Here is a 27772-nt window from a genome sequence, read left to right on the forward strand (position 1 = left end):
TGGACCATGTTCGCTTTTTAGAATGTTTTAAGAAGCTCCTGTAACAGCTCAAAGGCCCTTCCGTCATTGTTACGGACAATGCACCTTACCAATCCGTAATAATGGACAAGACCCCTACTTCGAGCACCGGTAAAGAACTGTTAGTGGAATGGCTGCAGGCAAGAAATATCCCAGCGCATATGGGTATGACTAAATTAGCCTTATATGCACTGGTGAAACAAAACAAACCAGTTTTACCGACGTATGTAGTTGATGAGGTAGCAAAGGAACAATGACACGAAGTTATTAGGTTGCCGCCGTACCATTGTCACTTCAACAATATTGAGTTGGTATGGAGTGAAGTGAAACATTACGTACACACAAACAACGAATCCTTCACTATTATTGAAGTGGAAAGACTATTCCGAGAAGGTATTGCTCGAGTAGATGCAGCTTCATGGAGGAAGAAAGTCAGCCATGTCGCAACATTAATTAACTCGGCAATGGCAATAGATGGCATCATCAGTGACTATCAGGAGTTGTTGATCTGCCTCGACGACGACGACGACAACATCAACAATGAAGGCGACGGTAGTGATGGCAGTGATCTGGAGGGTATAGAGCCTCTACCAATGTGAATAAGATAAGAAGAATAACGTTTCTTAATTTTCATTACTTAAATAGATTTTACTTGAAAAACTTTTGTGTTGGCAACGGTGTATATTATTGTAACGTTTTTAAAGTGAGATGTCTACCGATTTCTTCCGTATCTTCTAACATCGCAATAATAAGAACTAAGCAGTAGATTTATCTTGTATCATTTTGTGTGATGATATATTTTACTGTAAACTTAATCGGTGTGCTGAAACTGCGATTGTCATCGGGTGATTTCACTTGTACCATGTATCATCGCGACGACATTAAAAACATTTCTCTCATGTCTCTAAAATCTTACGTGTCGTACAATCAGCTGTTGTTATGGCGGCAACATTGCTTCGTGCGCCACTGCAGTGTGACCTCATTTTGCGCAGGTGTCATGTGCAACCTTATGCCGGCCCACCTATAAAACAGAAGCAACGGCGTATATTATTGTATAAAAAGGAAGTTGCCCAACACGGAAATATGAAGTGGGGAAGAAGAGTGGGACAACTGACATTTGTGGAAGCAGCAATTGAGGTACCGTATGCGGAAAATCAAAATCAAAAGCAAAAGTTAAGGGAAAGGAGACACAGTGGTGGACAGACAAAATAAAAAAGAAATAAAAGAAAGGAACAAGGTAAACAAAGAAACGGATAAGGAAAATAAAAAAGCGTATCAGAGGGATGAGAGTAAGATAGAAAGGTTACATGTAGTATGTGTATATGGGGTATTCGGCCTGAAGGCTGGTTTGATTCTCTGCAGCTACGCCAACAGCTGTCAAGGATAAATTAGGCACCACTGAAGAGGTGTACTAGGGAAACGAGGAGTGAAACTACAAATAAATAGGAGTATCAAGGAAGAAAAGGAGAAATGTTGGGGAAAGTTTACCAACAAAATTGAGCAAGATGGTCGAGGAAATCAGAAACTAGTATACAGAGTAATAAAATCAAAAAGAATAAATCAAGAAAAAATCAAGGCATTAGAGATAGAGAAGATGGATCGATAGTACATGATGAAAAGGGTCTTCAGAAGGTGAGGCCAAAGTATTTTGAAAAACTTTATAATGAGGATGACTGCTTGGATGAAGAAGGAGATAAGAAAATGGATATAATAGATGGAGAAAAAGAAGAGAACCCGATAACATGGTTGGAACTTGAAAGGGCAGTGAAAGCAATGAGCAAAGGTAAGGCAAGTGGAAAAGACTAATTCAATGCTGACATGATTAAGGCAGCACAAAGCATCTGACTACAGTGGCTACATCGAGCCCTCAATGCCATATGGAAGGATGAAAGGATACCTGAACATTGGCAACAAGGAAGACCTGTACCATTGTTCAAAAAAGGAAATAGGAAGAAATGTGAAATTATAGAAGTATAACCCTATTATCACATGGACTAAAAATAATGGAGCAAGTCATAGACAAAAGGCTGAGGGATATAATAGAAACACAGTTAGAGGAAGAACAATATGGCTTTAGATGGAATAGATCAACATTAGACTTGATATTTACAGTGCGAACGAAAAAGCTTACGATACAGTTAAGAGAAAACATATATGGGAATGCCTACTGAAAAGGAATGTACCAAAATCATTAATTAACAAGATAAAAATGTTGGATCATGAGAGTAAAAGCAGTGTACAAGTGGGGAGTGGTGACTCTGAAACATTTTATACAAAAAAAAAAGAGTCTCAAGCAAGGAAGTGAAAATGTGTAAAACTGAGTATCAGTAGTGATGAAGTGAATGCTTTGGTACTTGCAGATGATGTGGTGATTTGGGGAAAGAGAGAAAAGGAAGTACAAAAGGAGACTGGACGTTTGGAATGAAAATCGGAAGTAGTTTGGAATGGTAATTAGTAAAAAGAAAACTGTAGTCATGCACTGTGGAAAACAGAAAAAGAGAAGCCAAGTGAACATAGACGCAGAACAGTTAGAGAATGTAGAACAGTTTACATATCTGGGTAGCATTGTTAATGGAAGTAATGAAATCAACCCTGAAATTACCATATTTACTCGTGTATTAGACCCCCTCGTGTACAAGACCCCCCCTGGCTTTTCGAGACGAAGAAAATAAAAAAAGTACATCTCGCCTATAAAACCCCCCAACGTAATTCGTCAGAGGACGATGACAATTCCGCTTTGAAGCGGCTACAAGTCTCATTGCAGCTCTGATGACATCGCACAAATTTAATTTCGTATAATGCGTATAACCTTTTAATTACTTACAAAAACATGAGCATTTGAATAGTTTTGTCCGTACGACCTACGCAATGAAAAACTTGTCGAATCCATGCGGTACATCTGTGTTTCGTAGTTGAAAAATGTCCGCCTCTGTAGCGTAGCTCTACTGCAGCTCTGATGACATCGCATAAATAGATGAATAGGCCTAGCTTCATGTCCAACCCGCGCACTGCAGGCATGCATCAATCATGTTATATGTCAGTGTTTTGTAGTTAATAATGTCCGCCAGCGTAATGGTCAGCACAATTAGTTGCTGTTTTCCGGGGTCTGACTTTGATTCCCGGCACCGTACTGCCAGAGATTTACGAATGGCAGGAAGGTTGATATGAGGTAAAAGTGGTACATGTAACTCCCCTCCACGGGGGGTGTGTCTAAAAAGAGCTGTACCACCTCGGGATGAGGAAACGAGTTTAATTTAGTTGAGAAATATTCGCGGTTGTTGCTATTTATACACAGTGGTTGTTTAACATCTTGTAACTCGGGCCAATATAGGTATATGTTTGGAAAGAACTAAGTTTAAAACGTGGTAAAAGCTATCCAATTAAAACGATTGTTTTACTCGCCAACGTACCTAACAAATAATAATAATAATAATAATAATAATAATAATTTTATGTCCCCACGTACTTTAAACAATTTTCGGAGACGCCAAACAAAACATACTAGGGTATGTGTTAATAAAAGAGACAACGAACGTACATTTTTTTTTTTTTTTTTTTTTTTTTTTGCTAGTTGCTTTACGTCGCGCCGACACAGATAGGTCTTATGGCGACGATGGGACAGGGAAGGGCTGGGAGTGGGAAGGAAGCGGCCGTGGCCTTAATTAAGGTACAGCCCCAGCATTTGCCTGGTGTGAAAATGGGAAACCACGGAAAACCATTTTCAGGGCTGCCGACAGTGGGGTTCGAACCTACTATCTCCCGAATACTGGATACTGGCCGCACTTAAGCGACTGCAGCTATCGAGCTCGGTCGTACAAAATTAAACATTATGATAATAAAATGCATTACCGCCACACCTGTAGGTATCCATAAATGCAGTGTATTTTCCTGTTATTTATGTTTATTTTTTCTGTCGAACTTTTGGCACTATCAGGGCGATAATATACCTAACCTAAACAATGTGGTCTGTCTTATCTCATGGACAGCTGTTTAAGCAAATCCTGATCTGATAAATGTAAAGAACAAGCATGAAATATACTTAAAAAAATAAACGTCTGTGGTTCAACAGCCGCAGTTATCAAAGGAATGTTTCCAGTTACTATATATTACATTCGGAAGTACAATTCGTAACATACGCTAATTATCAGCTGATGGTTGGCATGCATTCTACAGCACGACTTTATTAAGAAGGAGTGGCTTCTGCTACATATACACCAACTGAGAATATCAGGACCATCTGGGAATAGATTTACACTGTTTAGACTCTATAGTCGGGAACAAAATTATTTTTAAAAGGTTCAAAAAGACAGGACCTCGTGTGCTCTTGATTGCAGTGCATGGCTCAAAGAGAATGAAGCATGGCTGACGCGACTGACGAGAGATAGCAGTGAAGATGACATCACTTAGAATGCCGACACGCCGGTGGCAAGGCAGGGAGGTTGGCGGCGCAAATGAAAGCAGTGATCAGGTTTACTGTGTGGTAGGCCTACTGCTGAACTGACAGAGACAAATGACTGGCCATTAAGTTCTTTTGTATCAATATTTAATTATATGATAACACGATACCCTTATCCCTTTCTTCTACGGGATCAAGTATGAAGAGAGACGAATCTTCATAGCGAGTTTTTACAGTCGTATGCCCTTCCTGACGTCAAGCTCACCAGAGGAATTAATGAGATGTAACGAATGACGTGATACGAGTAACTAAAATGGACTTTTATATGTACCGTAGGCTTAAAAGTCGTGTTCACCATTTTTTGTCTTTTTATGTTTAGAAATACTGCCTTCCGACGAAAATTGCCAGTATAACTTAAATACATTCTAAGTTTGTTAAATAATAGTATAGAATGTTTACACGTACAATTTATAGCTCTTTATAACCTAGAAGTCATGTGTTCGCTGCAAAAATTTTTGAGGTTATCGCATATTAGATCCCCCTTTATTATTTTTGGCTGTAAAAGTGCGGAAAAAAGGGGGTCTAATAAGCGAGTAAATATGGTAATAACAGACTAAGTAAAGATACAACATTTTAGCATCAAGTCAGAGAGCTTTTATGGGATGACAAAGTACCCAAGAGAAGGAAATTAACATTATATAAACAGTATTTCATACCAATTGTAACATACGGACTAGAAATGCTGGTAACTAATAAGAGACAAGATATTAACACAATGCTGTCCGCTCACGTATCAATACGTGTTTTCCAAGCACGGTGCTATGCAACCGATCACGTATGAATACGTGTTTGTGCAAGTCTGTCTTCTGATGCCATCTAACGGTTATTGAGGAACTATTTGGAGATTATCGTTGATGTGCCTAAATGGTAGAAAATCTACGCTTCTTTTAGTACTGGTTTTGCCCATTTTAGTGCGTCGGTGGCATTTGTTTTTGCCTTCGAATATCTTCCGTTTATCCATCAATGCTAGTAAACAAAAATGGCAGCGCTGGTAAACAAAAACAGCGGACTGACTCCTGGTGATATTATACATGAATTATATGCTGATAATTTGTCATATGTTTCCTGTGATTTTGAGGAGAGTGAAGATGAATTGTCTAATATAATTCTAGTGCTAGTGTCATGCATTTATGTGGAAGTGATGCATTGAATGACACGTTTATTGCACTATGTGAGCAATGACCTGATGCTTCGGATAGCAAAGATGGTCTAGATGTAAGTACTGTTGATAATATTCTCCCTATTTCTGGCAGTGAGTGGCCTAACAGGATATTATACTGTTTTTGGAGTCTTTCTCATGGACGCCTGGCGTTAAAATTTCGCCGAGTGAACCTGAAAATACAGGTTGTGATGTCAGGTTGTTAATTTGTAATGATTTGTTGGCGTATATGGTGGAGGAACCAAACAGATATCCTTACCAAAATGAACCGAAATATAAAATCTCAAAAAAAACTTTAAAGTGGACAGATATAACTGTGCATGAACCTAAAATTATTAAATTATGATACCCTGCAATAACTCCATGTCTCTGCCAAAACCTTCCGGCCACAGGGGCCAGTTATACGTCAGATGGGCCGGACAGCAATGTGTTAAGATCCAAGCAGTAGAAATGAATTTTTTAAGAACATCGGTTAAAAAGACAAGAAGAGATAAAATTCAAAGTATTAAAATAAGAGAATAGCTAAATATAGAACCGTTAGTACAGAACATACAGAAAGCAGGACAGATGGTTCGGACATGAAAAAAGAATGGGAAAGGAACGGGTAGCAAGAAGGGAATTTGAAAGAGAAGTTAAGGGAAAGAGACCAGTTGGTAGACTGAGAAGAAGGTGGATGGATCAGATTTGGAAGGACATTAGAGAAGCTGGATTCGATATGGTGGAAGTAATGGAGCAGGAAAAGTGGAAGGACAGAAAGGAGTGAAGGAGGCTTGTTAATCACACCCGGGCGACTGGAGTAGGATATTGATGATGATGATGATGATGATGAACAGATGATCATTGTGAAATCTACCCTTCAGTCTATTAATAACACTCTGTATGACATCACCGCGAATGAGATGAAATTAAGTGAAAATTCTGAACGGCTTAAACAGCACATGCAACATGAAAGTATGCAAATTTCAGAGGCCTTCCGACAGTCAGACCTGCAAATAACGTTAAATAAACACTTGATTGAATTGCAAGGGTTTTTACTTCAATTGCATGAACATCAGATAGTACTGGACAACATTATGAATGCGCGACTAGGAATAGTACAAGTACAGATCCTCAATCCTGATGATATAGTTAAGGCTTATAAAAGGCCACAGAGTGATTTTCTTAAGGGATACGATCTGCCAATAGAAATGAGAGTTATGGGTATCTCACATATCAAATCTCGCCAGTAAGTGTTTACCTGACGAAAGACACACTGGTGTATATATTAAGAATTCCTTTAACATATGGAATTAAATATACATTGTATAAATGTATTCCCATCCCTACCAAAATAAAGGATAATCCTAACCATTTTGTATACTTGCAGGAAGAAAAGGAATACATAATACTTGACAAGGAGAAACAAACATATGCAGAGTTAAGCGATGAACAGCTACAATAATGCAAACAAGTAGATAATAATCACAGGTTATGTAAAATTAATTTTCCTATAAGAAATGAAACAGCACAAAGAAATTGTTTAGTTAGCCTATTGACAGGTATAAGTCACATACCAGAAAATTGTGAAAAGAAAGTGCTGCCTATTTTTGAATTCACCTGAATACCTGTAAATGATAATAAGTATATTTACTTATCATCTAAGGATACGATGCTTTTATCTGAAGAGTCAACTCTCTGTGCCTGCGGAGAAGAACAAACCATGGCGCACCTCCTTAATTGAAACTTCTGCCCTCTCATTTGCACCATGCAAATTTAGTAAAGGCCACACCAAATGGACGAGATCTCACCAAATTCTGGTCCGATATGATATAATTGTTACTTTGAATGTACCTCTAGTGTTGTTTTTTTTTTACCAGTTAGGACTATCTAATTATTTCTCATTCTTAACTAATAATTTATATGATGTGTTGCTTCTGATACGAATAAATAAACCTAAGGAGACAAAGGTAACGTGTGTATGCAAATACTCCCCCAATGATGTGAATTTACAAGGTATAGGCATGATAAGTTTTATTGATTTGTGTACTATATATACTGTAGTAGTAAAATACAAGGTTTGGGTTCAGTGAACTCTACAATGAAAAGGGATATACCGGTAATTCCTGAAGTTGACTTCGAATATGGCTATTGTGAAGCCAGTTATAGTGATATGAAATGAGGTCAGATCCCTGAATTAAATAGTGACTGTAGGAAATTTATTAAGTCGTATCAATGATCTTAAGTGGGCTAGTCACAAAGCCGAAGAAGTGGAAAAGTTAGTGCAACAACAAGAGACTGAATTTTGGCACAAAAAAGGCTTACCACTACATGAGTATGTACCAAATAATAACATGGAGTGCCTTACTAGTAATGATTATAATATTGTGTTGCTGTTGTAATTGCTGTAGACGATGTAGGTACACTTCTAAATGTAATGATGGTTATAAGGAATGCTGTCCCAATCTCTGTATATATAAAAGTGCAATTACTGCAAACAGTAACGCAAAGGTATCAGATGAGGACATAACCGTCCACTTTCAGCGACCCAGACAGGCTGGAAGGGCCCCCAGTGTGTCCGGTTTGTCGCCAGAGTTAGAGTTAGTGGAACAAACGTCTGGGATGAGGATGATTAGAGGTGAGACTTTAGCACAGCGTATTCCTAAAATAGGAGTACAGCTACTGATTGACTACAAAATTGTTGTAGCGAAATGAATGAAAATGATGCCTTGCATTCATTTCTCCCTAGGGGAGGGAGGTGTTGTGTCCTCCCCGGGACATGAACTCAGGATGGCAGTTTCCTCCGAGAATCGACCCGTAGGGAAGTAGGACAAACTGCTGTGGCCTGACATATTGGAGTTAACCAGCACAGGATCTGGGATTCAGTACTTGTAATTATGGTTACTTATAAATATGGTAAAGGAATTACAATATGTAATTCACATAAACTGTAATATGGTTGAAAGAATGAGTTTCAGAATCTTGGGCAAGAAGTAGGTCACAAGGCTTACAGTAACGGTCATAGGGTCATGAGTCATAAGGATACAGAATGCTGCTGAGCAGGCTAAGTCGCAGAGGAAAATTACGGAATATACAGGCCTTTGAATGGCTAGAACCACAGAAGGTTCTAAGATGACGTTCGATGAACCATTCGAAGGGCTTCGAGAACATTGGGTGGGGCCCAAGTGCCTATATAAACCTGGGAAATTTTACCCTTGGCCTTCTGTTAGAAACTCGACGGAGCAGTTGCTAGGGAAATCCTTGTCAGTTGATGAGACGATTATGCAACCGAGTATAATAATTAGTCTTCTTCAACTCAGTAGCAAAGTATTAAGACTTGTCTGGTTGACTTCAGCTCAAGACTCAGTCACTTAAAGTGTCTTTACTTTATCTGTACATAGTGTACATAGTTCAGTAAATTTTCATCGAGGGAACTCAGCATCTTCTTCTTATCCTTCTCCTCATCTAGTTGAAGCTTGCTAACCAACTCGTTCCAACCGCTCGGGAACTTTCCAATCAACCAACCAGCCAACATACCAACCTCCTATGAGGTCCTAAACCTGTCTGTCACGACATACCATTCGTTAAGATTCTATGCACCGGGACTCTCAAAAAAGAGCAACATTTTACAGTCTAATTCATAGAGCATTTAACGCATGTAGAAATTGTATAATATCATTTCAACCACATAAATTCCTAGTTTTCAATACCAATTCGTTGTTTTTCTTGTGAAAGGATAGTAGGAAATCATTTGGTCATGACGATCTGTGCCTGATATATGTCTATTATACTCCACTATTGCTTTAGACTTCATTTTTTGGCCCCTCTCTTGTTGCTGACCTCCACCATGTCAAGCTCATATTCTGTGGAAATGAATTGTACCTCGCGCTTATCCCGCCACTTTCCCATGGCTATGCCGTTAACATAAGAGTAGACAACTTTGCCAACTTTTAGTTTGTTCTCAACTACGCTGGCTGGTGCTCCCTTCCTGCCAACTCTGAGCGACCAATAGAATGTGTCTCATTACTGAGAAGAGTAGCAGATAAAGAATAGCTATTATAGAAATTGTCCATATAGAGTGCATGTCCTAAATTTAGCCAGCCTTGCATAAGATGGAGCACTACATTTGCAGCATGGCCTTTCCCATCTAAGTCGTCTGTTATTGCGGTGTAGACAGTAAAATTTATAACAATTCCATCCAGCTCCGTGAGCATATAGAGCTTGATGCCATATTTATGTCTCTTATTTTCTATGTACTGATAAAACATCAGCCTACCACGCCACATCATCATGGATTCCTGAATACACAGCTCCATACTAGGCTCATAAACCTTTCATTTTATCACTGAAGTACTCAATCATTGGTCATATTTTATACAAACAATCTGTTGGTTTTGGATCTCCCTCAGCTGGGTTTCTCGCAAAATGGAGGCACTTCAGTAGAAGTAGAAATCTATTTCTATTCATGTAGTACCTAAAACACCGAATGTTGAATAACCTGTGCGTTTTCCAGTAATCCCTAATACGAGACACTTGCACAACACCTATGTGAAACATAAGTCCTAAAAATACACAGAACTCATCCACGGTGACATCGTACCAGTCCATACTCCTTGACTTTACAGTAACATAACTCTTCAGCAAATACATTACATTCAGTGACAAGTTATTCAGCAAGTTGTCATCTGCAAGCAAGCAAAAATAATCAATAGGTTTTGCGTCACTTGGCAGTGGAACCTTCATTCTCGGCCGACCAATAAAGTTTACTTGTTTCATTGAGGACGAATCTGAATTCCAAGAAATGATCCCTGAAATATTGCCCATGTTATTTGGCGGGAGATTTTGAGATGAAATATTACTTACGTCTTCCTCATCTTCTGTAATGTGAGAATTGGGAGTAGATGCTCAACACACACATCCGTGATTAAAAATCTCACTCAGAAGGCTACAGTCACTTTTTATACTGTCATCACTGTCGTCACTATCAATGCTATCACTGTCACTAGCGTTCAGGAGAGCCCGCAGACTATCATCATTAATTACAAATCGCCTGTTTATCCCGCTAAGAGAGAAGGTTCTGAAACTTCATTGTTTTCTCTTGACATCGCAAAAATGTATGCCGACTTGTAATGGCTACAGAGATTATAACTAACAATTGATCTGATATCCGGACGGTGCATATGTTTAATAACACCTTAACAATGCACAGATAAGAGGTCTGTTTGTTTACATACATATTGGTGGAAATACGAGCTTTAATATTTGGCGCGGAGTGTGACGCACGTGTCATTATCGGCACTGAGTGAAAGTGGAGTCATGATGTATATGTGTCATCATCAGCCGCGAACATGTTAACCCTATATTAATTTTTGGTTGTCTCGCTTCCCCTTGTTTGTTGATGTGTGACTGGTAGCAGGGATTAGGTAAGTATTTTTAGTTTAGTCTCTGAGGCAAGGATTAATAATAAATTCCTTGACCAAAGATGGTGCGCATAAGGTTACAAACCACTCATCATTACAGTCAATGGACCCTTATCATTCAAGGACCTGGATATTAGAACAAAACAAACACAATCACAGTCTCTCTCTCTTTTTACCCAGAACAAAACTCTTGAATTCTGAATAACTTTTACTCCTAGCTTCCTCCCTTTCATACTTGTACCTCTTCTGATACTGCATGGAAATATGCTAACATACAAAAATAAAAAGTAATAAAACATAGGTTATAAACCTTCCAAAATTCTGCACACAACATCCAAGATTTTTCATACCTGATTAATATCTCAAATTCTTTCATAGCTAAACAATTTCTATACCTTTACAACCAATATTTACAGTAGGCTAAACAATGTCAAGGATGTTAGCAGATCAGGACTTATGTGATTAGTAGGAATTAGGTGAACATTAACCACCAATCAATTGTAGCCTACAACAAATCTTATAAAGGAGCAAATGTTGATCCATAACAAGAAATAACGAAGAAAAGTCAGTGAGATTCTTGACTTTGAATTAAAATTAGTGAATAGAATGAAATTTACAAAATACTTATACTTTTGCTATTTAATACTTAACACTAACATGTGGAGAGCTAAAAACAGCACCAACGTACGAGGCCAGTCCACAAAATTAGCAGAATTTCCACCGGTTACCACATTCATTGCACATAACAAATGTTGTCATAGGTTCATCAGCACTTCTAGTCTGGACCTAGAAAAAAAATTAAAAACATTCACTTAATACTACACTAAAAAACAGAAATCAATCAATTATTCTAAAGCAAAAAATATGTATATAAATGATCTCAAATTTTACAATAAGGAATTGCCCAAGACAAAATACAAACAAAACAGTCAAGCTGCACGAACACAAATATGAAAAAAGTGACTTCCAGAGGCTAGGATATGAGAAACATACACCAAAGAGCAAGATATCTCAAGGATATAAATACTTCTACATAATATTTTCATAATGGCCCTGTTTTTTCCTCCTCAAACCGACTGGTTTTTCAGGTGAAATTTCCACCCTTTGATCCACTGGGAATGAAACCTTACCTTGGCCATCGGGGTAAAAAGCCACTAGCTGAACAACCTAATATTAAAAATTAAATAATTGAAGTTCAACCAATTCAATACATAAAATAAAGAAATGTAGTAATTACATTCTTATTTAAATGGGACCGATTACGACCTTAGTCCAGGTCATCATCAGCCGTAAAAACAAGTAGGCGAAATCACACAATGTTTATGAATATTGGAGAAATGGGTCAGATTCACACTCTGTCAGGCACAAAGTCACAACACTATCAAATAATATATGAAGATTATAAATAAACTTGAAGTCGCAGACGAATAGATTTGTAGAAGCAAACCGCCAGTTCTCGGTGATCAGCGCGGCACATTCAAGGTCATGCGCTGCGGTCTCGAACGCCAAAGTAGAGTGGAGAATGTCTTGAAGGTCCAATATTTGTCTCGGTTGCGGGAAGTTAAGTACGTATATGAAAAATATACGACGCAAATCAGTATAATTGAATGAGAACTTGTGCTCTTGCTATGTATGGGAATGCCTACTTAAAAGGAATGTACCAAACTCAATAATTAACAAGATAAAAATGTTGTATCATGAGAGTAAAAGCAGTGAACAAGTGGGGAGCGGTGACTCTAAAAAATTTTATACAAAATAAAAGTCTCAAGCAAGGAAGTGCACTGTCGCCCTTATTGTTTATTATATTGATGGATGAAATCATAAAACGTGTAAAACAGAGTATCGGTAGTGATGAAGTGAATGCTTTGGTAGATATGGTGATTTGGGGAAAGGGAGAAAAGGAAGTACAAAGGAGACTGGGCATTTGGAAAGAAAATCTGAAGGAGTTTGGAATGGTAATCAGTAAAAAGGAAACTGTAGTCATGCACTATGGAAAACAGAAAAAGAGAAACCAAGGGAACACAGACAGAGAACGGTTAGAGAATGTAGAACAGTTTACATATCTAGGTAGCATTATTAATGAAAGTAATGAAAGCAACCCTGAAATTAATACCAGAATAAGTAAAATACAACATTTTATCATCAGGTCAGAGAGCTTCTAAGGAACGACAAAGTACCCAAGAGAACGGTATAAACAGTACTTCATACCAATTGTAACATATGGACTAGAAACGCTGGTAACTAATAAGAGACAAGATAGTAAGATCCAAGCAGTAGAAATTAAATTTTTAAGAACATCGGAAAAAAGACACGACAAGATAGAATTCAAAATATTAAAATCAGAGAAGAGCTAAATATAGAACCGTTAGTACAGAAGATACAGAAAGCAAGACTGAGATGGTTCAGAAATGTAAAAAGAATGGGAAAGGAACAGGTTGCAAGAAGGGAAGTGGAAAGAGAAGTTAAGGGAAAGAAACCAGTTGAAAAACTGAGAAGAAGAGTGGATGGATCAGATTTGGAAGAACATTAGAGAAGCTCGATTGGATGTGGCAGAAGTAATGGAGTAGGAAAAGTGGAAGGACAGAAAGGAGTGGAGGAAACTTGTTAATCACACCCAGGCAACTGGAGTGGGACACTGATGATGATCTGTGAGAACAGTTCAACTCCTTTTATGAGTCGCATTATGGTATACTTTCTTTATGTTTGTGGCCTCTGTCGTCAGTGGACTTGTATGAATAGTAAATCATATTATGCCTTTTCGCACTCCGAGGAGAATTGTTAGCTGTAATTCAACTATTTTCCTATTTTTTCCTCGACCTCCGGATATCTTTATTCTCATTATTTCTTTATACCGGACGCCATGGAACTTCAGTTTATTTACATACATACATATCCCACGTCGTTCCATCTTTCGCGATGGGTCGGCGAACGAGGCTTCTCTACCAGTTGCGGTCTCTGAACGTCTCTCCTTCTTCGATGCTTTCCAAAGTATGTCCTCACTGTTGGATGTCAATCTTCACCATGTCCTTGTACCCGAGTCTTGGTCGCCCTCTTGGTCTTTTGTCTTTTGTTTATTTAGTTTCCTTATTTTTCTGTGACCTCCATTTTATCATTCCAATCTCTCGATAGCTGCAGTTGCTTAAGTGCGGCCAGTGTCCAGTATTCGGAAGATAGTAGGTTCGAACCCCACTGTCGGCAGCCCTGAAGATGGTTTTCCGTGGTTTCCCATTTTCACACCAGGCAAATGCTGGGGCTGTACCTTAATTACGGCCATGGCCGCTTCTTTCCCATTCCTAGCCCTTCCCCGTCCCATCATCGCCATAAGACCTATGTGTGTTGGTGCGATGTAGAGAAAAAAAAAATCTGCACAGACCACATTTTTCTCTCCAACTTTGGTCCTATTTTTACATCATGTCTCTTTTTTCTTTGTCTTTGAACGTTTTACTGACATTCCGTGGAGTTTTTATTGTTAGCGGGCCACACTTTTGGGGAGTGTTTCATGGAATTGTGTGAAATCAGTATAAATTCATCCAAACTGTTCTTTTTGGGTCGTGTCTGAATTCATCAGTCTTCGTAACTGTTTAATGAGTTAAAGTGATTTGGTACATCGCTGGCTTGTAATTAATTTAAGAGGGTATTGTATTTGGACGTAAATTTAGATTAATTACATGGATGTGTGTTCACCCACCATCTTTCGTCACCAACTGTTTGGATGTGAGTAACCCTGCATTTTCTTTACGGTTTGAGACCTATTCACTTTAATTGCTTCTTGTTTTAACCCATTTCTTTTTGCTTTTAATACATTTTGTGTTTTAATTTATCTTCTTTCATTTAGTAGCTTGAGGATAACTGGGTTCAAATTCTGACCGTGTCTTTATTTGCTCTGGTTAAAATCCACTGGCCTATACTATTAAACCGATTTTTACTACTGTGTATGCTATCTCTGCCTGCATTTTATCTTTATGATTGTTTGCGATTATTCACCGGTGTGGACTGTGTATATTAAAAAGTTACAAAATAGTTTACTAATATCCACCTGTTCAATACAATACAATCCTTATAATTAGGATGCAATTATTACATAGTGCTTGATATGGGACATGTTTCGCATGGCAAGCATCTTCGGCCATTAAATACTCTAAGTTAGGCCAGGGCCCTGAGTCAGATGTTATATATAAGACTATCCCTTAAAATCTAATAGTTTATAATAATATTGTAATTAATGGTCATCAGTAGGTGTAGGTGGCCATGACTATATCATTACGTACATGAGGAGCTCTGTATCAGTACTATTATAATTCTGTTTTTTTTTTTTTTTTTCCTGAATTGATACAGATTTGTTGCTGTTGTTATCAAACTTAAAAGTAATCTTTGAAATATACACTTACTGGTGTCCTGAATTTTATAGTACTTTCTTGAAAAATATGAAAATTATGGTGCTGTGAAGGATTAGTGACAGTTGTTATGGGTATTATAAACAAGTCATTTATATTCTTTGAAGATTTCCTTATACAGTGAATATTTTAAAATTATTAAATTCTATACATTTTATATGTTTTTATCTATATAATGAACTTGGCATATTAACCTTTTTGTTATTGTGCTGTATAACATCCAACATTAACTTCATGTGGAATACATACGCTCTCCTGATCAAATGCCAACCTTACCTTCCCAGGATGAACAAACTTATTTCCACAGACGAGGCTCTGTCGACGGCGGTATAACTATTACATCAATTATGGAGGAAATGCTGTAATTTCAGCTAGTTCATTAGCTGAGAGCTGGCAGCCCCACCAATGGTCTTATTTCCTTCAGGCTAGCAACCCGTCGGAAGGACATTTGATTGCTTTCAAAATCTTGCAGAAGGAAAAGAAACTGGACGGATATGAAAGATGATGAACACGGCAAAGAAAAGGTTAATGATAAGGATAATAAGTGGAAGAAAAATAATATATTTAAGTGTGCTACATGGAATGTACAGGGATTAGCACACAAAGATGATCAATTTGAAGACATTCTCTCAAAAAAGGACACCTCAATTGCTTCACTGAAATCAACCATAAACTAGAAGGCTCAAAAGAAACAGTTAATTACTTACAATTCTATAGTGGAGTCAAACAAGAGGATAGACATCAAGCGGGAGTCATGATGATACGTAAAAGACTAAGATCGAGAATAGATAACTACATTTTCTATTTCGATAAGGCTAAAGCTATCCAGAGGCTGTCTAACGGTCATAGGTGTTTATGCCCCAGTAGAGGGATGATTAAAAGATAATGATACTTTCTATAACAATTTACAGAAAGTAATTAACAAAATTAATAAGCAAGATATGATACTTTTACTGGGGGATTTTAATGCCAGAGTAGGAAATCCCAAAATTCAGAAAAATATAGGAACAAATGGGGAGGATTCTTGCAGTAGCAACAGAAGAAGACTTATTGACTTTATTCTCTTCAATCAGTTAAAAATATTGAACACCACGTTTCCATATAAAGACAGTCTAAGTTCACATGGTCAGCTAGGAATCAGCGATCTATCATTGATTATGTCATCTGCAACCAAAAGCTAGCACAATTAATTTTAGATGTTAGAGTATATCGAGGTCCTGAAATAGAAACAGATCATTTCCTAGTAGTTTCACCAGTCTGCATAAAGCCAAGATGGATGAAGAAAAATAAACCCTGCACGGAACAAAAAGAAACAACTTATAAAATTGGTCTTTTAAGGGATCCAAGCATAAAATGACTGTATCAAAATAGACTTAATAATGTAATTCAAGCAGAACCAGTGAGTACCAATGTAGAGGAAGAATGGTCAAATATTAGCTTAGCTTTGAAACACGCAGTTTTTGAAAGTTTAGGAATAAAAAGAAAATGGAAGAGAAAAAATTGCTTGAGAATCTGAGGTGAAGAGATAAAAATAGTCATATCACAAACAAGAGATGCATACAAGAAATTTCCTTCAACTGGTAAAATAGAAGATAAACCAAAATACAATTATAAGAGAGCAGTAGCTAAACGAGAAGTTAGACGAAAACATAAAGAAAGTTGGAAAATGTTTGTATCAACATTGGAAACAGACTTAACAAGACCACAACCACAAACTTATAAATTCTGAAGAAATTAAACAGGCAAGTTAAGGAAGAGATAAAACTTGAAATAATACCACCAAATGACTGGCTTAATTATTTTCAAACACTCTGGACAAGTTCAAATAACGAAGTATTAACTTTGCCAGTATCTAACAATACATTGGAATCTGTAACATCAGAAAAGCTAGACCAAACTTTGAAGAAACTAAGGAATGGTAAAGCACCTAGAGAGGATGCAATACATGCTGAACTGTTCAAATATTCAAGTAATCTATTTATAAACAAAGATTTCTCAGCTTTTAAAATCTAAATTTGGAATGGAGACAATCCACCAGAAAGTTGGCAGAAGGCAAGTTATCCCTCTTCCTAAAAAAAAAAAAAAAAAAAAAAGGTGACATAAAAAAATGAAAATTACAGGGGAATTAGCATTGTTAACTCAGGTTATAAAATATATGCAAATATCATTAAAAATAAGTTGCAGCAACATTATGAAGATACATTGGGGAATGAACAACCAGGTTTCCATAAAGGGTACTCCTGCACTGATGCATATTTCACTATGAAGATATTAATAGAAAAACACAGAGAATTCAATTTGGAAACACACATTGCATTTGTGGACATTAAGGCATTTGATCAAGTAAACAGAAACAAATTGCTTGGAATTCTAAAACAAGACAATGTCTCTCAACAGATTATTAACAATATCTACAAATCCAATCTCATTTCTGTAAAATTGAACAAGAACTAGACCAAGTGGAAATCAATAAATGGCAGTGTAAGACAAGGCTGCGGACTCTCCCCTCTACTTTTTATAATATATATGAATGCAATAGTGGAAACTTGGAAACAAGGACGCCATGGATCAATATCAATAAGTAAACGCCTCGAACACCTAGATGCCATATTATATGCTGATGATGTTGCGTTGCTGGCTACAACGGAAGATGACCTACAAAGATCAGTTTTCAATTTAAAAAATGTTTCCTCAGATTTTAATATGATTATTTCAACAGAAAAGACAAAAATAATCGTCTTCAAGGGAAGAGAACCAATTCCTAGTAAAATATATTTAGATAGTACAACATTGGAAAGAGTAAATGTGTTCAATTATCTCGGGTACAATTTATCATACGAATCAGAATTAGATATTACAAGTAATGAAAATCATTTTTCTCCGCATTGAAAGAATCTTAATAATAATGTAAGAAATTTATTTAAACTTCAACCTATTCAATGCAGTGCAACATGGTAACGTATTAGTTAAACATCATTAAAATAGTTGAGACATGTTTCGCCCCTTATGTGGGGCATCATCAGTCATATCAATACCTCAAAGTTCTACCAGACGTCTGGTTGGAAAATTGTAAAACATGTTGCATGAGTGAATACATTAAAACACTTTACATTATCTTATTATTAACAAAATATCAAATTGATTAAAAATATGTTGCACTGGTGAACACGCTTGTGAATTATCACTTAAGCAATGGGTGTCGTATGTGTAATAAATGACAATAGTGATAGTCTAAAATCTTATGCGATGTCGAAGTTCGAAGACAGTTAAAATTTATGTATAAATATTGAGAATGAATGCAGAACACAAAACAATTATAGTACAGTACAGTACAGTATAGTGCAGTACAGTGCCGGTCCCAAGCCCGGGGCTTCATCTCGCAAGTGATGAGGAAGGAGGAGGGGGAGGAGCAACACCTCGTAAAAAAACCAGGGTTCATCTGGCTCCGGATGATAGCACCCTGTAAGGGCCCCTGTCTGGGTTACAGACGAAGAAGGCGACTAACAACTTTCACAGAAATAGAATACATAACCTCAATGGTGTTGAAGGTGAAGAATAATCTATCTCCGACAGTTGAGCTACAATCCAGACACATCTGCTGGAAAGGAGCAACCCTAAGGCTTCCAACTTTAGTGGTATCTTGAGCTGACCCCGGTCGGCTCCCCCAACAACTCCCATGAACTCGCATGATGGAAACATTTCTTACGGAAACTACTCCAGGTGGCAGCCTTAAGAGGAAATCCACCACTGCTACAAGCAGTGCACTTGGGCGATCGGATTCTGAAGAGCCAAAACCACCATGCATAGATGAGTCGGAGCATCTAGGAAACCCATTGCCATCACACGCATCCAGACTGAATACACCAAAATTAAGACATAAATGGAAACACTTTTTTGGCACGCTGAACATAAATTCACTCCTAAAAACAGGAAAACTTAAACAACTTACAGACGTAATGGACCAGCAAAATTTTCTGATCATGGCACTTCAAGAAACAAAATTCACGGATGACATCGCGATGGAATCAAGCAACTATAGAATCCTGAAAGGCAAGGTTGGCATAAGGATCATGAAGAATATGCCACACTTAGGAACAGCATTTGTAATCAATAAAAAGATTCTAAATTCGGTTATAGACTTCCAGTCTCCAAATGGAAGGCTCTCACTACTAACCATTCAGTGTACAAAGAAAATATACACCCTCATTAATGCTCATGCGCCAATTAATGACGACAATCGAACTAACCCACAAAAGGTAGATGACTTTTGGGAAGAATTAGAATTGGTGACATCAGAAATTCCTGATAATCATGTGAAAATACTACTTGGGGATTTCAACGCACAGGTAGGACGAGAAAAAGTCTACAAGAGAATAGTGGGGGATTTTCCAGCTCATAGAAGAACCAACAGAAATGGGCAAAGACTTATAGAGTTCTGTAGGAACTTTAATTTGAAACTGATGTCCACTCATTTCAAGAAGCTTCCTAGGAAACAAACGACGTGGGCATCACCAAACAAACTATTAGGAGAATATAAAATTGATCACGTTGCAATCTTCCACAGAAGTCAAAAAGAAATCATGAATGTTAAAGTTAAGAAAGGAGCCAACGTAGAAACAGTTTACTATTTAACAATCATCAAGATAAAGTTTATTCCCAGCAGCAAGAAGAAATGCACAAACAACAGAGTATTAAGATTTGACACTCAAAAGCTGAAACAGAACAGCAACAAGTACCAAGAACTGACGAACATAGAAACAACTGAATGGAAGCAAATGCAGCAGACCATGATAGGAGCAGCCAAAGAAACAGCATTACTCAAGAAATCACGAAAACATCCATGGTGGAATGAAAGATGTGAACAGGCAATATCACTCAGGCTACAAAGATGGAAGAAGTGGTACTCATCAAAGAAAGAGGATGATTACAACAGCTTCAAAGAAAATCAACTGCAAAAATCATAAGAGGAGAAAAAAGAAAATTTGAGAAAGAACAACTGGCTGCAATAGAAAAAACTTCCAAAAGAATAATACGAGGGACTTTTACAAGGCATTTAAGAGGAGTCTATCTAAATACCAACCACTGAGCTTGTGTTTCAAGAAAGAGGATGGCACCATTGCAACAAACAATGAAGAAAATTGCCAACTGTTAGCAGAATACTTTAAACAGCTACTTAACTGCCCAGTTCCAGGGGAGAAGCTTGCCACAGAACATACGCAACAGAACCTAGACTCTACACCGCCAGATGAAACAGAAATCACAAATGTAATCAAGAAGCTTAAGAACAACAAAGCAGCTGGTGAAGGCTCAATAACAAGTGAACTATGGAAACATGTGAGCCCCCAAATGATCAAGAACCTATGCCGGTTAATGCAAGAAATCTGGAACACTTGTAAGATTCCTGATGATTGGAAATTAGCCTTAATACACCCACTATACAAGAAAAGGGACAGAACATATGTCAGCAATTACAGAGGCATCTCACTCCTTCAAGAGACATACAGGATACTATCTATGGCATTGCTATCAAAATTAGAACAACAAGTTGAACACAAAATCGGCGAATACCAGGGAGGCTTTCGGAAGGGACGATCGTGTGTGGAACAAATTTGGAACCTCAAGACAATACTGAAGGATAGAGTTGCCAGGGGCAAGAAGTATGTAGCAGTTTTTGTTGACTTTTGAAAAGCATATGATTCAGTTGATAGGAGCACATTGTTTAACATCCTTAGAGAAATGGGTACAGATAACAAGACATTACAGCTAATAAAGGAGACCTTAACAAACATACTCAAAGGTTAATTTTATGGGAGAGATATCTGAACCCTTTGAAATCAAGACAGGCGTTAGGCAAGGAGATTGCCTATCCCCACTGCTGTTCAATTGTGTCCTGGATAAAGTCATCAAAGAATGGGAAAAAGAACTTGCAGAAAAAGGCATTAAAGACCAAATATAAGGATAGGATACAAGAAAGAGAACATCACTATCAACTGCTTAGCATTTGCTGACGAATCTTGTACTGTTATCAGAAAATACTGAATAGGCGATAATACAAGTTAACACTTTAAAAGAGGTAGCAATGAAAACTGGCCTGCAGATATCATTTGAAAAGACACATTTCATGACCAACATTAAAGAAGCCCCAAGATACATAGTAACAACAAACAATGATAAGATAGATCAAGTTGTTAAATTCAAATACCTTGGTGAGATTATACAACCTAATGGGCTTAATACAGAAGCAAACTGCGAGAGAGCCAAAAAAATGGAGCTTGCATTCCACCTTACCAAAAAAACACATACAACAAGAAAGCGATCTCTATTAGGACAAAAGTATGCCACTATCAGGCAGTAATTCAACCAGAGTACTTGTATGCTTCAGAATGCCTGGGATTAACAACCAGGAAAGACATTGAAGAAATTGAGAAGAAGGAAAGAAAGATTCTAAGAAAATTCCTCGGTCCAAAGAAATGTACTGAGACATATCGATTACGCAGTAATAAAGAAACATATAAAACATGCAGTAGGATTTCAGATATCATTCGAAAGCGAAGAGTTAAATTTTTTGGACATATTTCAAGAATGCCTGATGACAGAGTTGCCAAGAAAATCTTTAACCACTTCAATAAGCCCAATAGGAAAGACAGCTCTTATGAAAAATGGTTTGTTAACACGAAGAAGGATTTGCAAGAAATGAACATCACACATCAAGACATCCACAATAGAACCACCTTCAGAAAAAAGTTATACACATTTACGCGTTTCCTAGAGCCAGAAACAGCGACCAAGAAGAAACAACAATGGACGGCTGAAAGAAAAGAAGCAGCAAGCAGGAGGATGAAGGAGTACTGGCGCCAAATTTTAAATCATGAGGAGTTATTTACGTGGTCCACAGCTAGCCAAAATTGATAAAAGAAGAAGAAGATGATATTGTAAAGTTTTTTAATGTATTCACTCATGCAACATGTTTTACAATTTTCCAACCAGACGTCTGGTAGAACTTTGAGGTATTGATATGACTGATGATGCCCCACATAAGGGGCGAAACATGTTTCAACTATTTTAATGATGTTTAACTAATACGTTAACATCTTCCACTGTATTGAATAGGTTGAAGTTTAAATAAATTTCTTACATTATTATTCAAAATTAGATATACCGGCAAAAATTAATAAATTCACAAAAACTACAGGAATAATAAACAACATCATGAAACCATCACTTGTTCAGAAACATACTCTATTGCGTCTTTATAATACGCTAGCTAAACCAATACTTTGCTATGGATCTGAGGCATGGACGTTAAGATCTCAAGACTTGTCTCGAATTACAGCACGAGAAATGACATTCATGTGTCGTACAGCAGGGTATACAAAACAGGACCATAAAAGGAATGAAGAGGTACTAAAAGAACTGAAAGTACAACCGATAACTGACTACATCTACAGTTATCAGGAAAACTGGAAACATCATATACAAAGGATGGAACCTGGCAGATTGCCAAAAGAGATTCTTCGATACCAACTCAGAGCATAAAGACCTGTAGGACGCTCGATGAAGAGATGGAAGGAAAATGCAAGACCATAAAGGGACACATGGCCAAATACTTGGAAGGAAGGAAGATGATGATGATGATGATCATGATGACGACGATTGTCATCAATTCTCCAAAGTGGTGGAAAGTTAGGCTAATTCTAAATTAAGTCATAAAAACGTTAATAAAGCAGTTGTTTTGTTGACTTCACATGTGACAGGGATAAAAAGCTGACAATGTCAAAAATTATGTAAAGGTTGATTCTACAATTAATGATCAAAATCATTAAGAAGTGTTAATATTTACAACAGTATTTTCCAATGATTACAAATATTGTGTACAACATTAGTTATATGATGTATGGATTAATTAAAATTTTTCAATGTATTAAAATCTCATCCCAAAAATAATATTAAGAATAGAGTCAGGTACATAGTGTTTCGTAGTAGAACAGCTGGTTGAGCGGCGAATATACATGTTATGAACAGCCTAATGGCACTTGCGAAAGCATCAACATATAAGAAATTGATTCATTTCCTCCAAAATCTTTTGTGGATTTGTCGTAATGTCCTGTAATCTTACTGTCACCAGTCCTAAGAATTAAACGATCCGCTTGGGACAGTTGACACAGCTTCCCAATCAAGTAGTTAACAGCTGAGCTGGCTGGAATAATTTTTACCATGACAAGGTCCCCTAATACTGTGTAGGAGGGATACTGACTGGAAGGTGATTGGGGATTTAAATGAGACTATGGAGTGGGTATGTGGGAAACTGGGAGTGAAATTTCTAGATCCTAATGGGTGGGTAGGAGATAGAGATCTGCGCTCAGATGGCCTTCATTTAAACCGCAGTGGTACATATAAGTTAGGAAATTTGTTTGGAAAGGTAATAGGGAGGTACATTCAGGGAAACAGGATGGCCTAGGGAGCGGTGATAAGGGAACAGGGAACTGAAAATCAAGTAGGGATGACATAAAACTGTTAGTGTTGAACTGTAGAAGTATTGTAAAGAAAGGAATAGAATTAAGTAATTTAATAGATATATATTTACCAGATATTGTAATAGGAGTTGAATCATGGCTGAGAAATGATATAATGGATGCAGAAATTTTCTCACGGCACTGGAGTGTGTATCGTAGAGATAGGATAGGAATGGTGGGAGGGGGAGTGTTCATTCTGGTGAAAGAAGAATTTGTAAGCTATGAAAAAGTTAAAGATGAGACACATGAAATTCTAGGTGTAAGGCTCATTTCTAAAGATAATAGGCAACTTGATATATTTGGAGTGTACAGATCGGGAAAGGGTACACTGACGCAGATTCGGAATTATTTGATAGGATAGTCAGCTATGTGGGAAACGACATGGAAAGAAATGTGATTGAAGCGGGAGATCTGAATTTGCCAGATGTAAATTGGGAAGGAAATGCGAACGGCAGGAAGCATGACCAACAAATGGCAAATAAGTTAATATGGGAAGGACAGCTGATTCAGAAAGTGATGGAACCAACCAGAGGGAAAAATATCCTGGATGTGGTGCTGATAAAACCAGATGAGTTCTATAGGGAAACTGAAGTAATAGATGGTACTAGTGATCATGAAGCTGTTTTTGTGGTAGTTAAAAATAAATGTGATAGAAAGGAAGGTCTTAAAAGTAGGACTGTTAGGCAGTACCATATGGCTGATAAAGCAGGCATGAGGCAGTTTCTAAAAAGTAACTATGATCGGTGGAAAACGGTAAATAAAAATGTAAACAGACTCTGGGATGGGTTTAAAGAAATTGTTGAGGAATGCGAAAACAGGTTTGTACCTTTAAGGGTGGTAAGGAATGGTAAATACCCACCTTATTATAATAGAGAAATAAAGAGACTAAGAAGGAGGTGCAGACTGGAAAGAAATATAGTTAGAAATGGCTGTGGAAGTAAGGAGAAATTGAAGGAACTTACTAGAAAATTGAATCTAGCAAAGAAGGCAGCTAGGGATAACATGATGGCAAGCATAATTGGCAGTCATACAAATTTTAGTGAAAAATGGAAGGGTATGTATAGGTATTTTAAGGCAGAAACAGGTTCCAAGAAGGACATTCCAGGAATAATTAATGAACAAGGGGAGTGTGTATGTGATGATCTTCAAAAGGCAGAAGTATTCAGTCAGCAGTATGTAAAGATTGTTGGTTACAAGGATAATGTCGAGATAGAGGAGGAGACTAAGGCCAAAGAAGTAATAAAATTTACATATGATAACAATGACATTTACAATAAGATACAAAAGTTGAAAACTAGAAAAGCGGCTGGAATTGATCAGATTTCTAGGGATATACTAAAGACAATGGGTTGGGATATAGTACCATATCTGAAGTACTTATTTGATTATTGTTTGGTCGGAGGAGCTATACTAGATGAATGGAGAGTTGTTATAGTAGCCCCTGTGTATAAAGGAAAGGGTGATAGACATAAAGCTGAAAATTACAGGCCAGTAAGTTTGACATGCATTGTATGTAAGCTTTGGGAAGGCATTCTTTCTGATTATATTAGACATGTTTGTGAAATTAATAACTGGTTCGATAGAAGGCAATTCGGTTTTAGGAAAGGTTATTCCACTGAAGCTCAACTTGTAGGATTCCAGCAAGATATAGCAGATATCTTTGATTCTGGAGGTCAAATGGACTGTATCGCGATTGACCTGTCTAAAGCATTTGATAGGGTGGATCATGGGAGACTACTGGCAAAAATGAGTGCAATTGGACTAGACAAAAGAGTGACTGAATGGGTTGCTATATTTCTAGAAAATAGATCTCAGAGAGTTAGAGTAGGTGAAGTTTTGTCTGACCCTGTAATAGTTGAGAGGGGAGTTCCTCAGGGCAGTGTTATCGGACCTTTATGTTTTCTTATATATATAAATGATAGAAAATTCTAAATTCCTATGGAGGGAATTAAGCTATTTTTCACCAATAGAGCATGTCAAAAACATATCAGATGTAAGGCTTTCCAGGCGTTTGCTCTAGTAACCAGCGTTTCGTCTTAGGTCTGACACTAGACTCGTCAGAGTGGGATGTGTCAGACCCTACCCACTGACGCTGGGTGTATGCAGGTGAGCTTATCAGAAGCCTATATAAGAGGCACTGTCTGATAACTGCATACGGGAGATAAATCTCCACAATGGAATTATTGCCCGCCTACCAATTCCGAATGGAAAATTCTGAATTCCTATGGAGGGAATTAGATATTTTTCACCAATAGAGCATGTCAAAAACATATCAGATGTAAGGCTTTTCAGGCGTTTGCTCTAGTAACCAGCGTTACATCCCACTCTGACGAGTCTAGTGTCAGACCTAAGACGAAACGCTGGTTACTAGAGCAAACGCCTGAAAAGCCTTACATCTGATATGTTTTTGACATGCTCTATTGGTGAAAAATATCTAATTCCCTCCATAGGAATTTAGAATTTTCTATTCGGAATTGCTAGGTGGGCAATAATTCCATTGTGGAGATTCATCTCCCGTATGCAGTTATCAGACTATGCCTCTTATATAGGCTTCTGATAAGCTCACCTGCATACACCCAGCGTCAGTGGGTAGGGTCTGACACATCCCACTCTGACGAGTCTAGTGTCAGACCTAAGACGAAACGCTGGTTACTAGAGCAAACGCCTGAAAAGCCTTACATCTGATATATAAATGATATGAGTAAAGGAGTGGAATCGGAGGTAAGGCTTTTTGCGGATGATGTTATTCTCTATTGAGTGATAAATAAGTTACAAGATTGTGAGCAACTGCAACGTGACCTCAAAAATGTTGTGAGATGAACAGCAGGCAATGGTATGTTGATAAACGGGGTTAAAAGTCAGGTTGTGAGTTTCACAAATAGGAAAAGTCCTGTCAGTTTTAATTACTGCGTTGATGGGGTGAAAGTTCCTTTTGGGGATCATTGTAAGTATCTAGGTGTTAATATAAGGAAAGATCTTCATTGGGGTAATCACATAAATGGGATTGTAAATAAAGGGTACCGATCTCTGCACATGGTTATGAGGGTGTTTAGGGGTTGTAGTAAGGATGTAAAGGAGAGGGCATATAAGTCTCTGGTAAGACCCCAACTAGAGTGTGGTTCCAGTGTATGGGACCCTCACCAGGATTACCTGATTCAAGAACTGGAAAAAATCCAAAGAAAAGCAGCTCGATTTGTTCTGAGTGATTTCCGACAAAAGAGTAGCGTTACAAAAGAAGAGCTGCTCGACTAAGTGGTATGTTCCGAGCTGTCAGCGGAGAGATGGCGTGGAATGACATTAGTAGACGAATAAGTCTGAATGGCGTTTATGAAAGTAGGAAAGATCACAATATGAAAATAAAGTTGGAATTCAAGAGGACAAACTGGGGCAAATATTCATTTATACGAAGGGGAGTTAGGGATTGGAATAACTTACCAAGGGAGATGTTCAATAAATTTCCAATTTCTTTAAAATCATTTCGGAAAAGGCTAGGAAAGCAACAGATAGGGAATCTGCCACCTGGGCGACTGCCATAAATGCAGATCAGTATTGATTGAACTTCTTCACTTATTGAACTTTCTTTCCGTACAGCCTTGGGCTTTCTTTAGGTGTTCAGTTACTTCCTTCCACTTCTCCTTTACATCTTTGTTCCTAGAGGGCTGTGAAGGATATTCAATTTTCCAATTAAAATAGAAGGGATCAGTAACACTTCTTCCGAGGAACAGCTCTGCTGGTGTATGTCCACGCAACTCGTGTATGGCACTATTGAAGGCTAAGCAGAAATAAGAGAGGTTAATGTCCCAGCACTACTGGTCGGCACTGTGGTAGGCACTTAA

At 37.7% G+C, this 27772-nt stretch overlaps 1 protein-coding gene across 2 annotated transcripts in view; it reads right to left on the reverse strand.

Moving 5' to 3' along the window:
- Nucleotides 1–27772, reverse strand: part of TfIIS (RNA polymerase II elongation factor) — a 228798-nt gene that overhangs the window by 68409 nt on the left and 132617 nt on the right. For both annotated transcript variants that reach the window (XM_067151340.2, XM_067151341.2), the window contains one exon: nucleotides 11687–11815. In XM_067151340.2, the coding sequence (XP_067007441.1) occupies nucleotides 11735–11815 (81 nt within the window). In that variant the 3' untranslated portion in view covers nucleotides 11687–11734. The remainder of the gene's footprint in view (nucleotides 1–11686; nucleotides 11816–27772) is intronic.

This window comes from Anabrus simplex, chromosome 7 (assembly GCF_040414725.1).
Source record: "Anabrus simplex isolate iqAnaSimp1 chromosome 7, ASM4041472v1, whole genome shotgun sequence".
Lineage (NCBI taxonomy): Eukaryota > Metazoa > Arthropoda > Insecta > Orthoptera > Tettigoniidae > Anabrus > Anabrus simplex.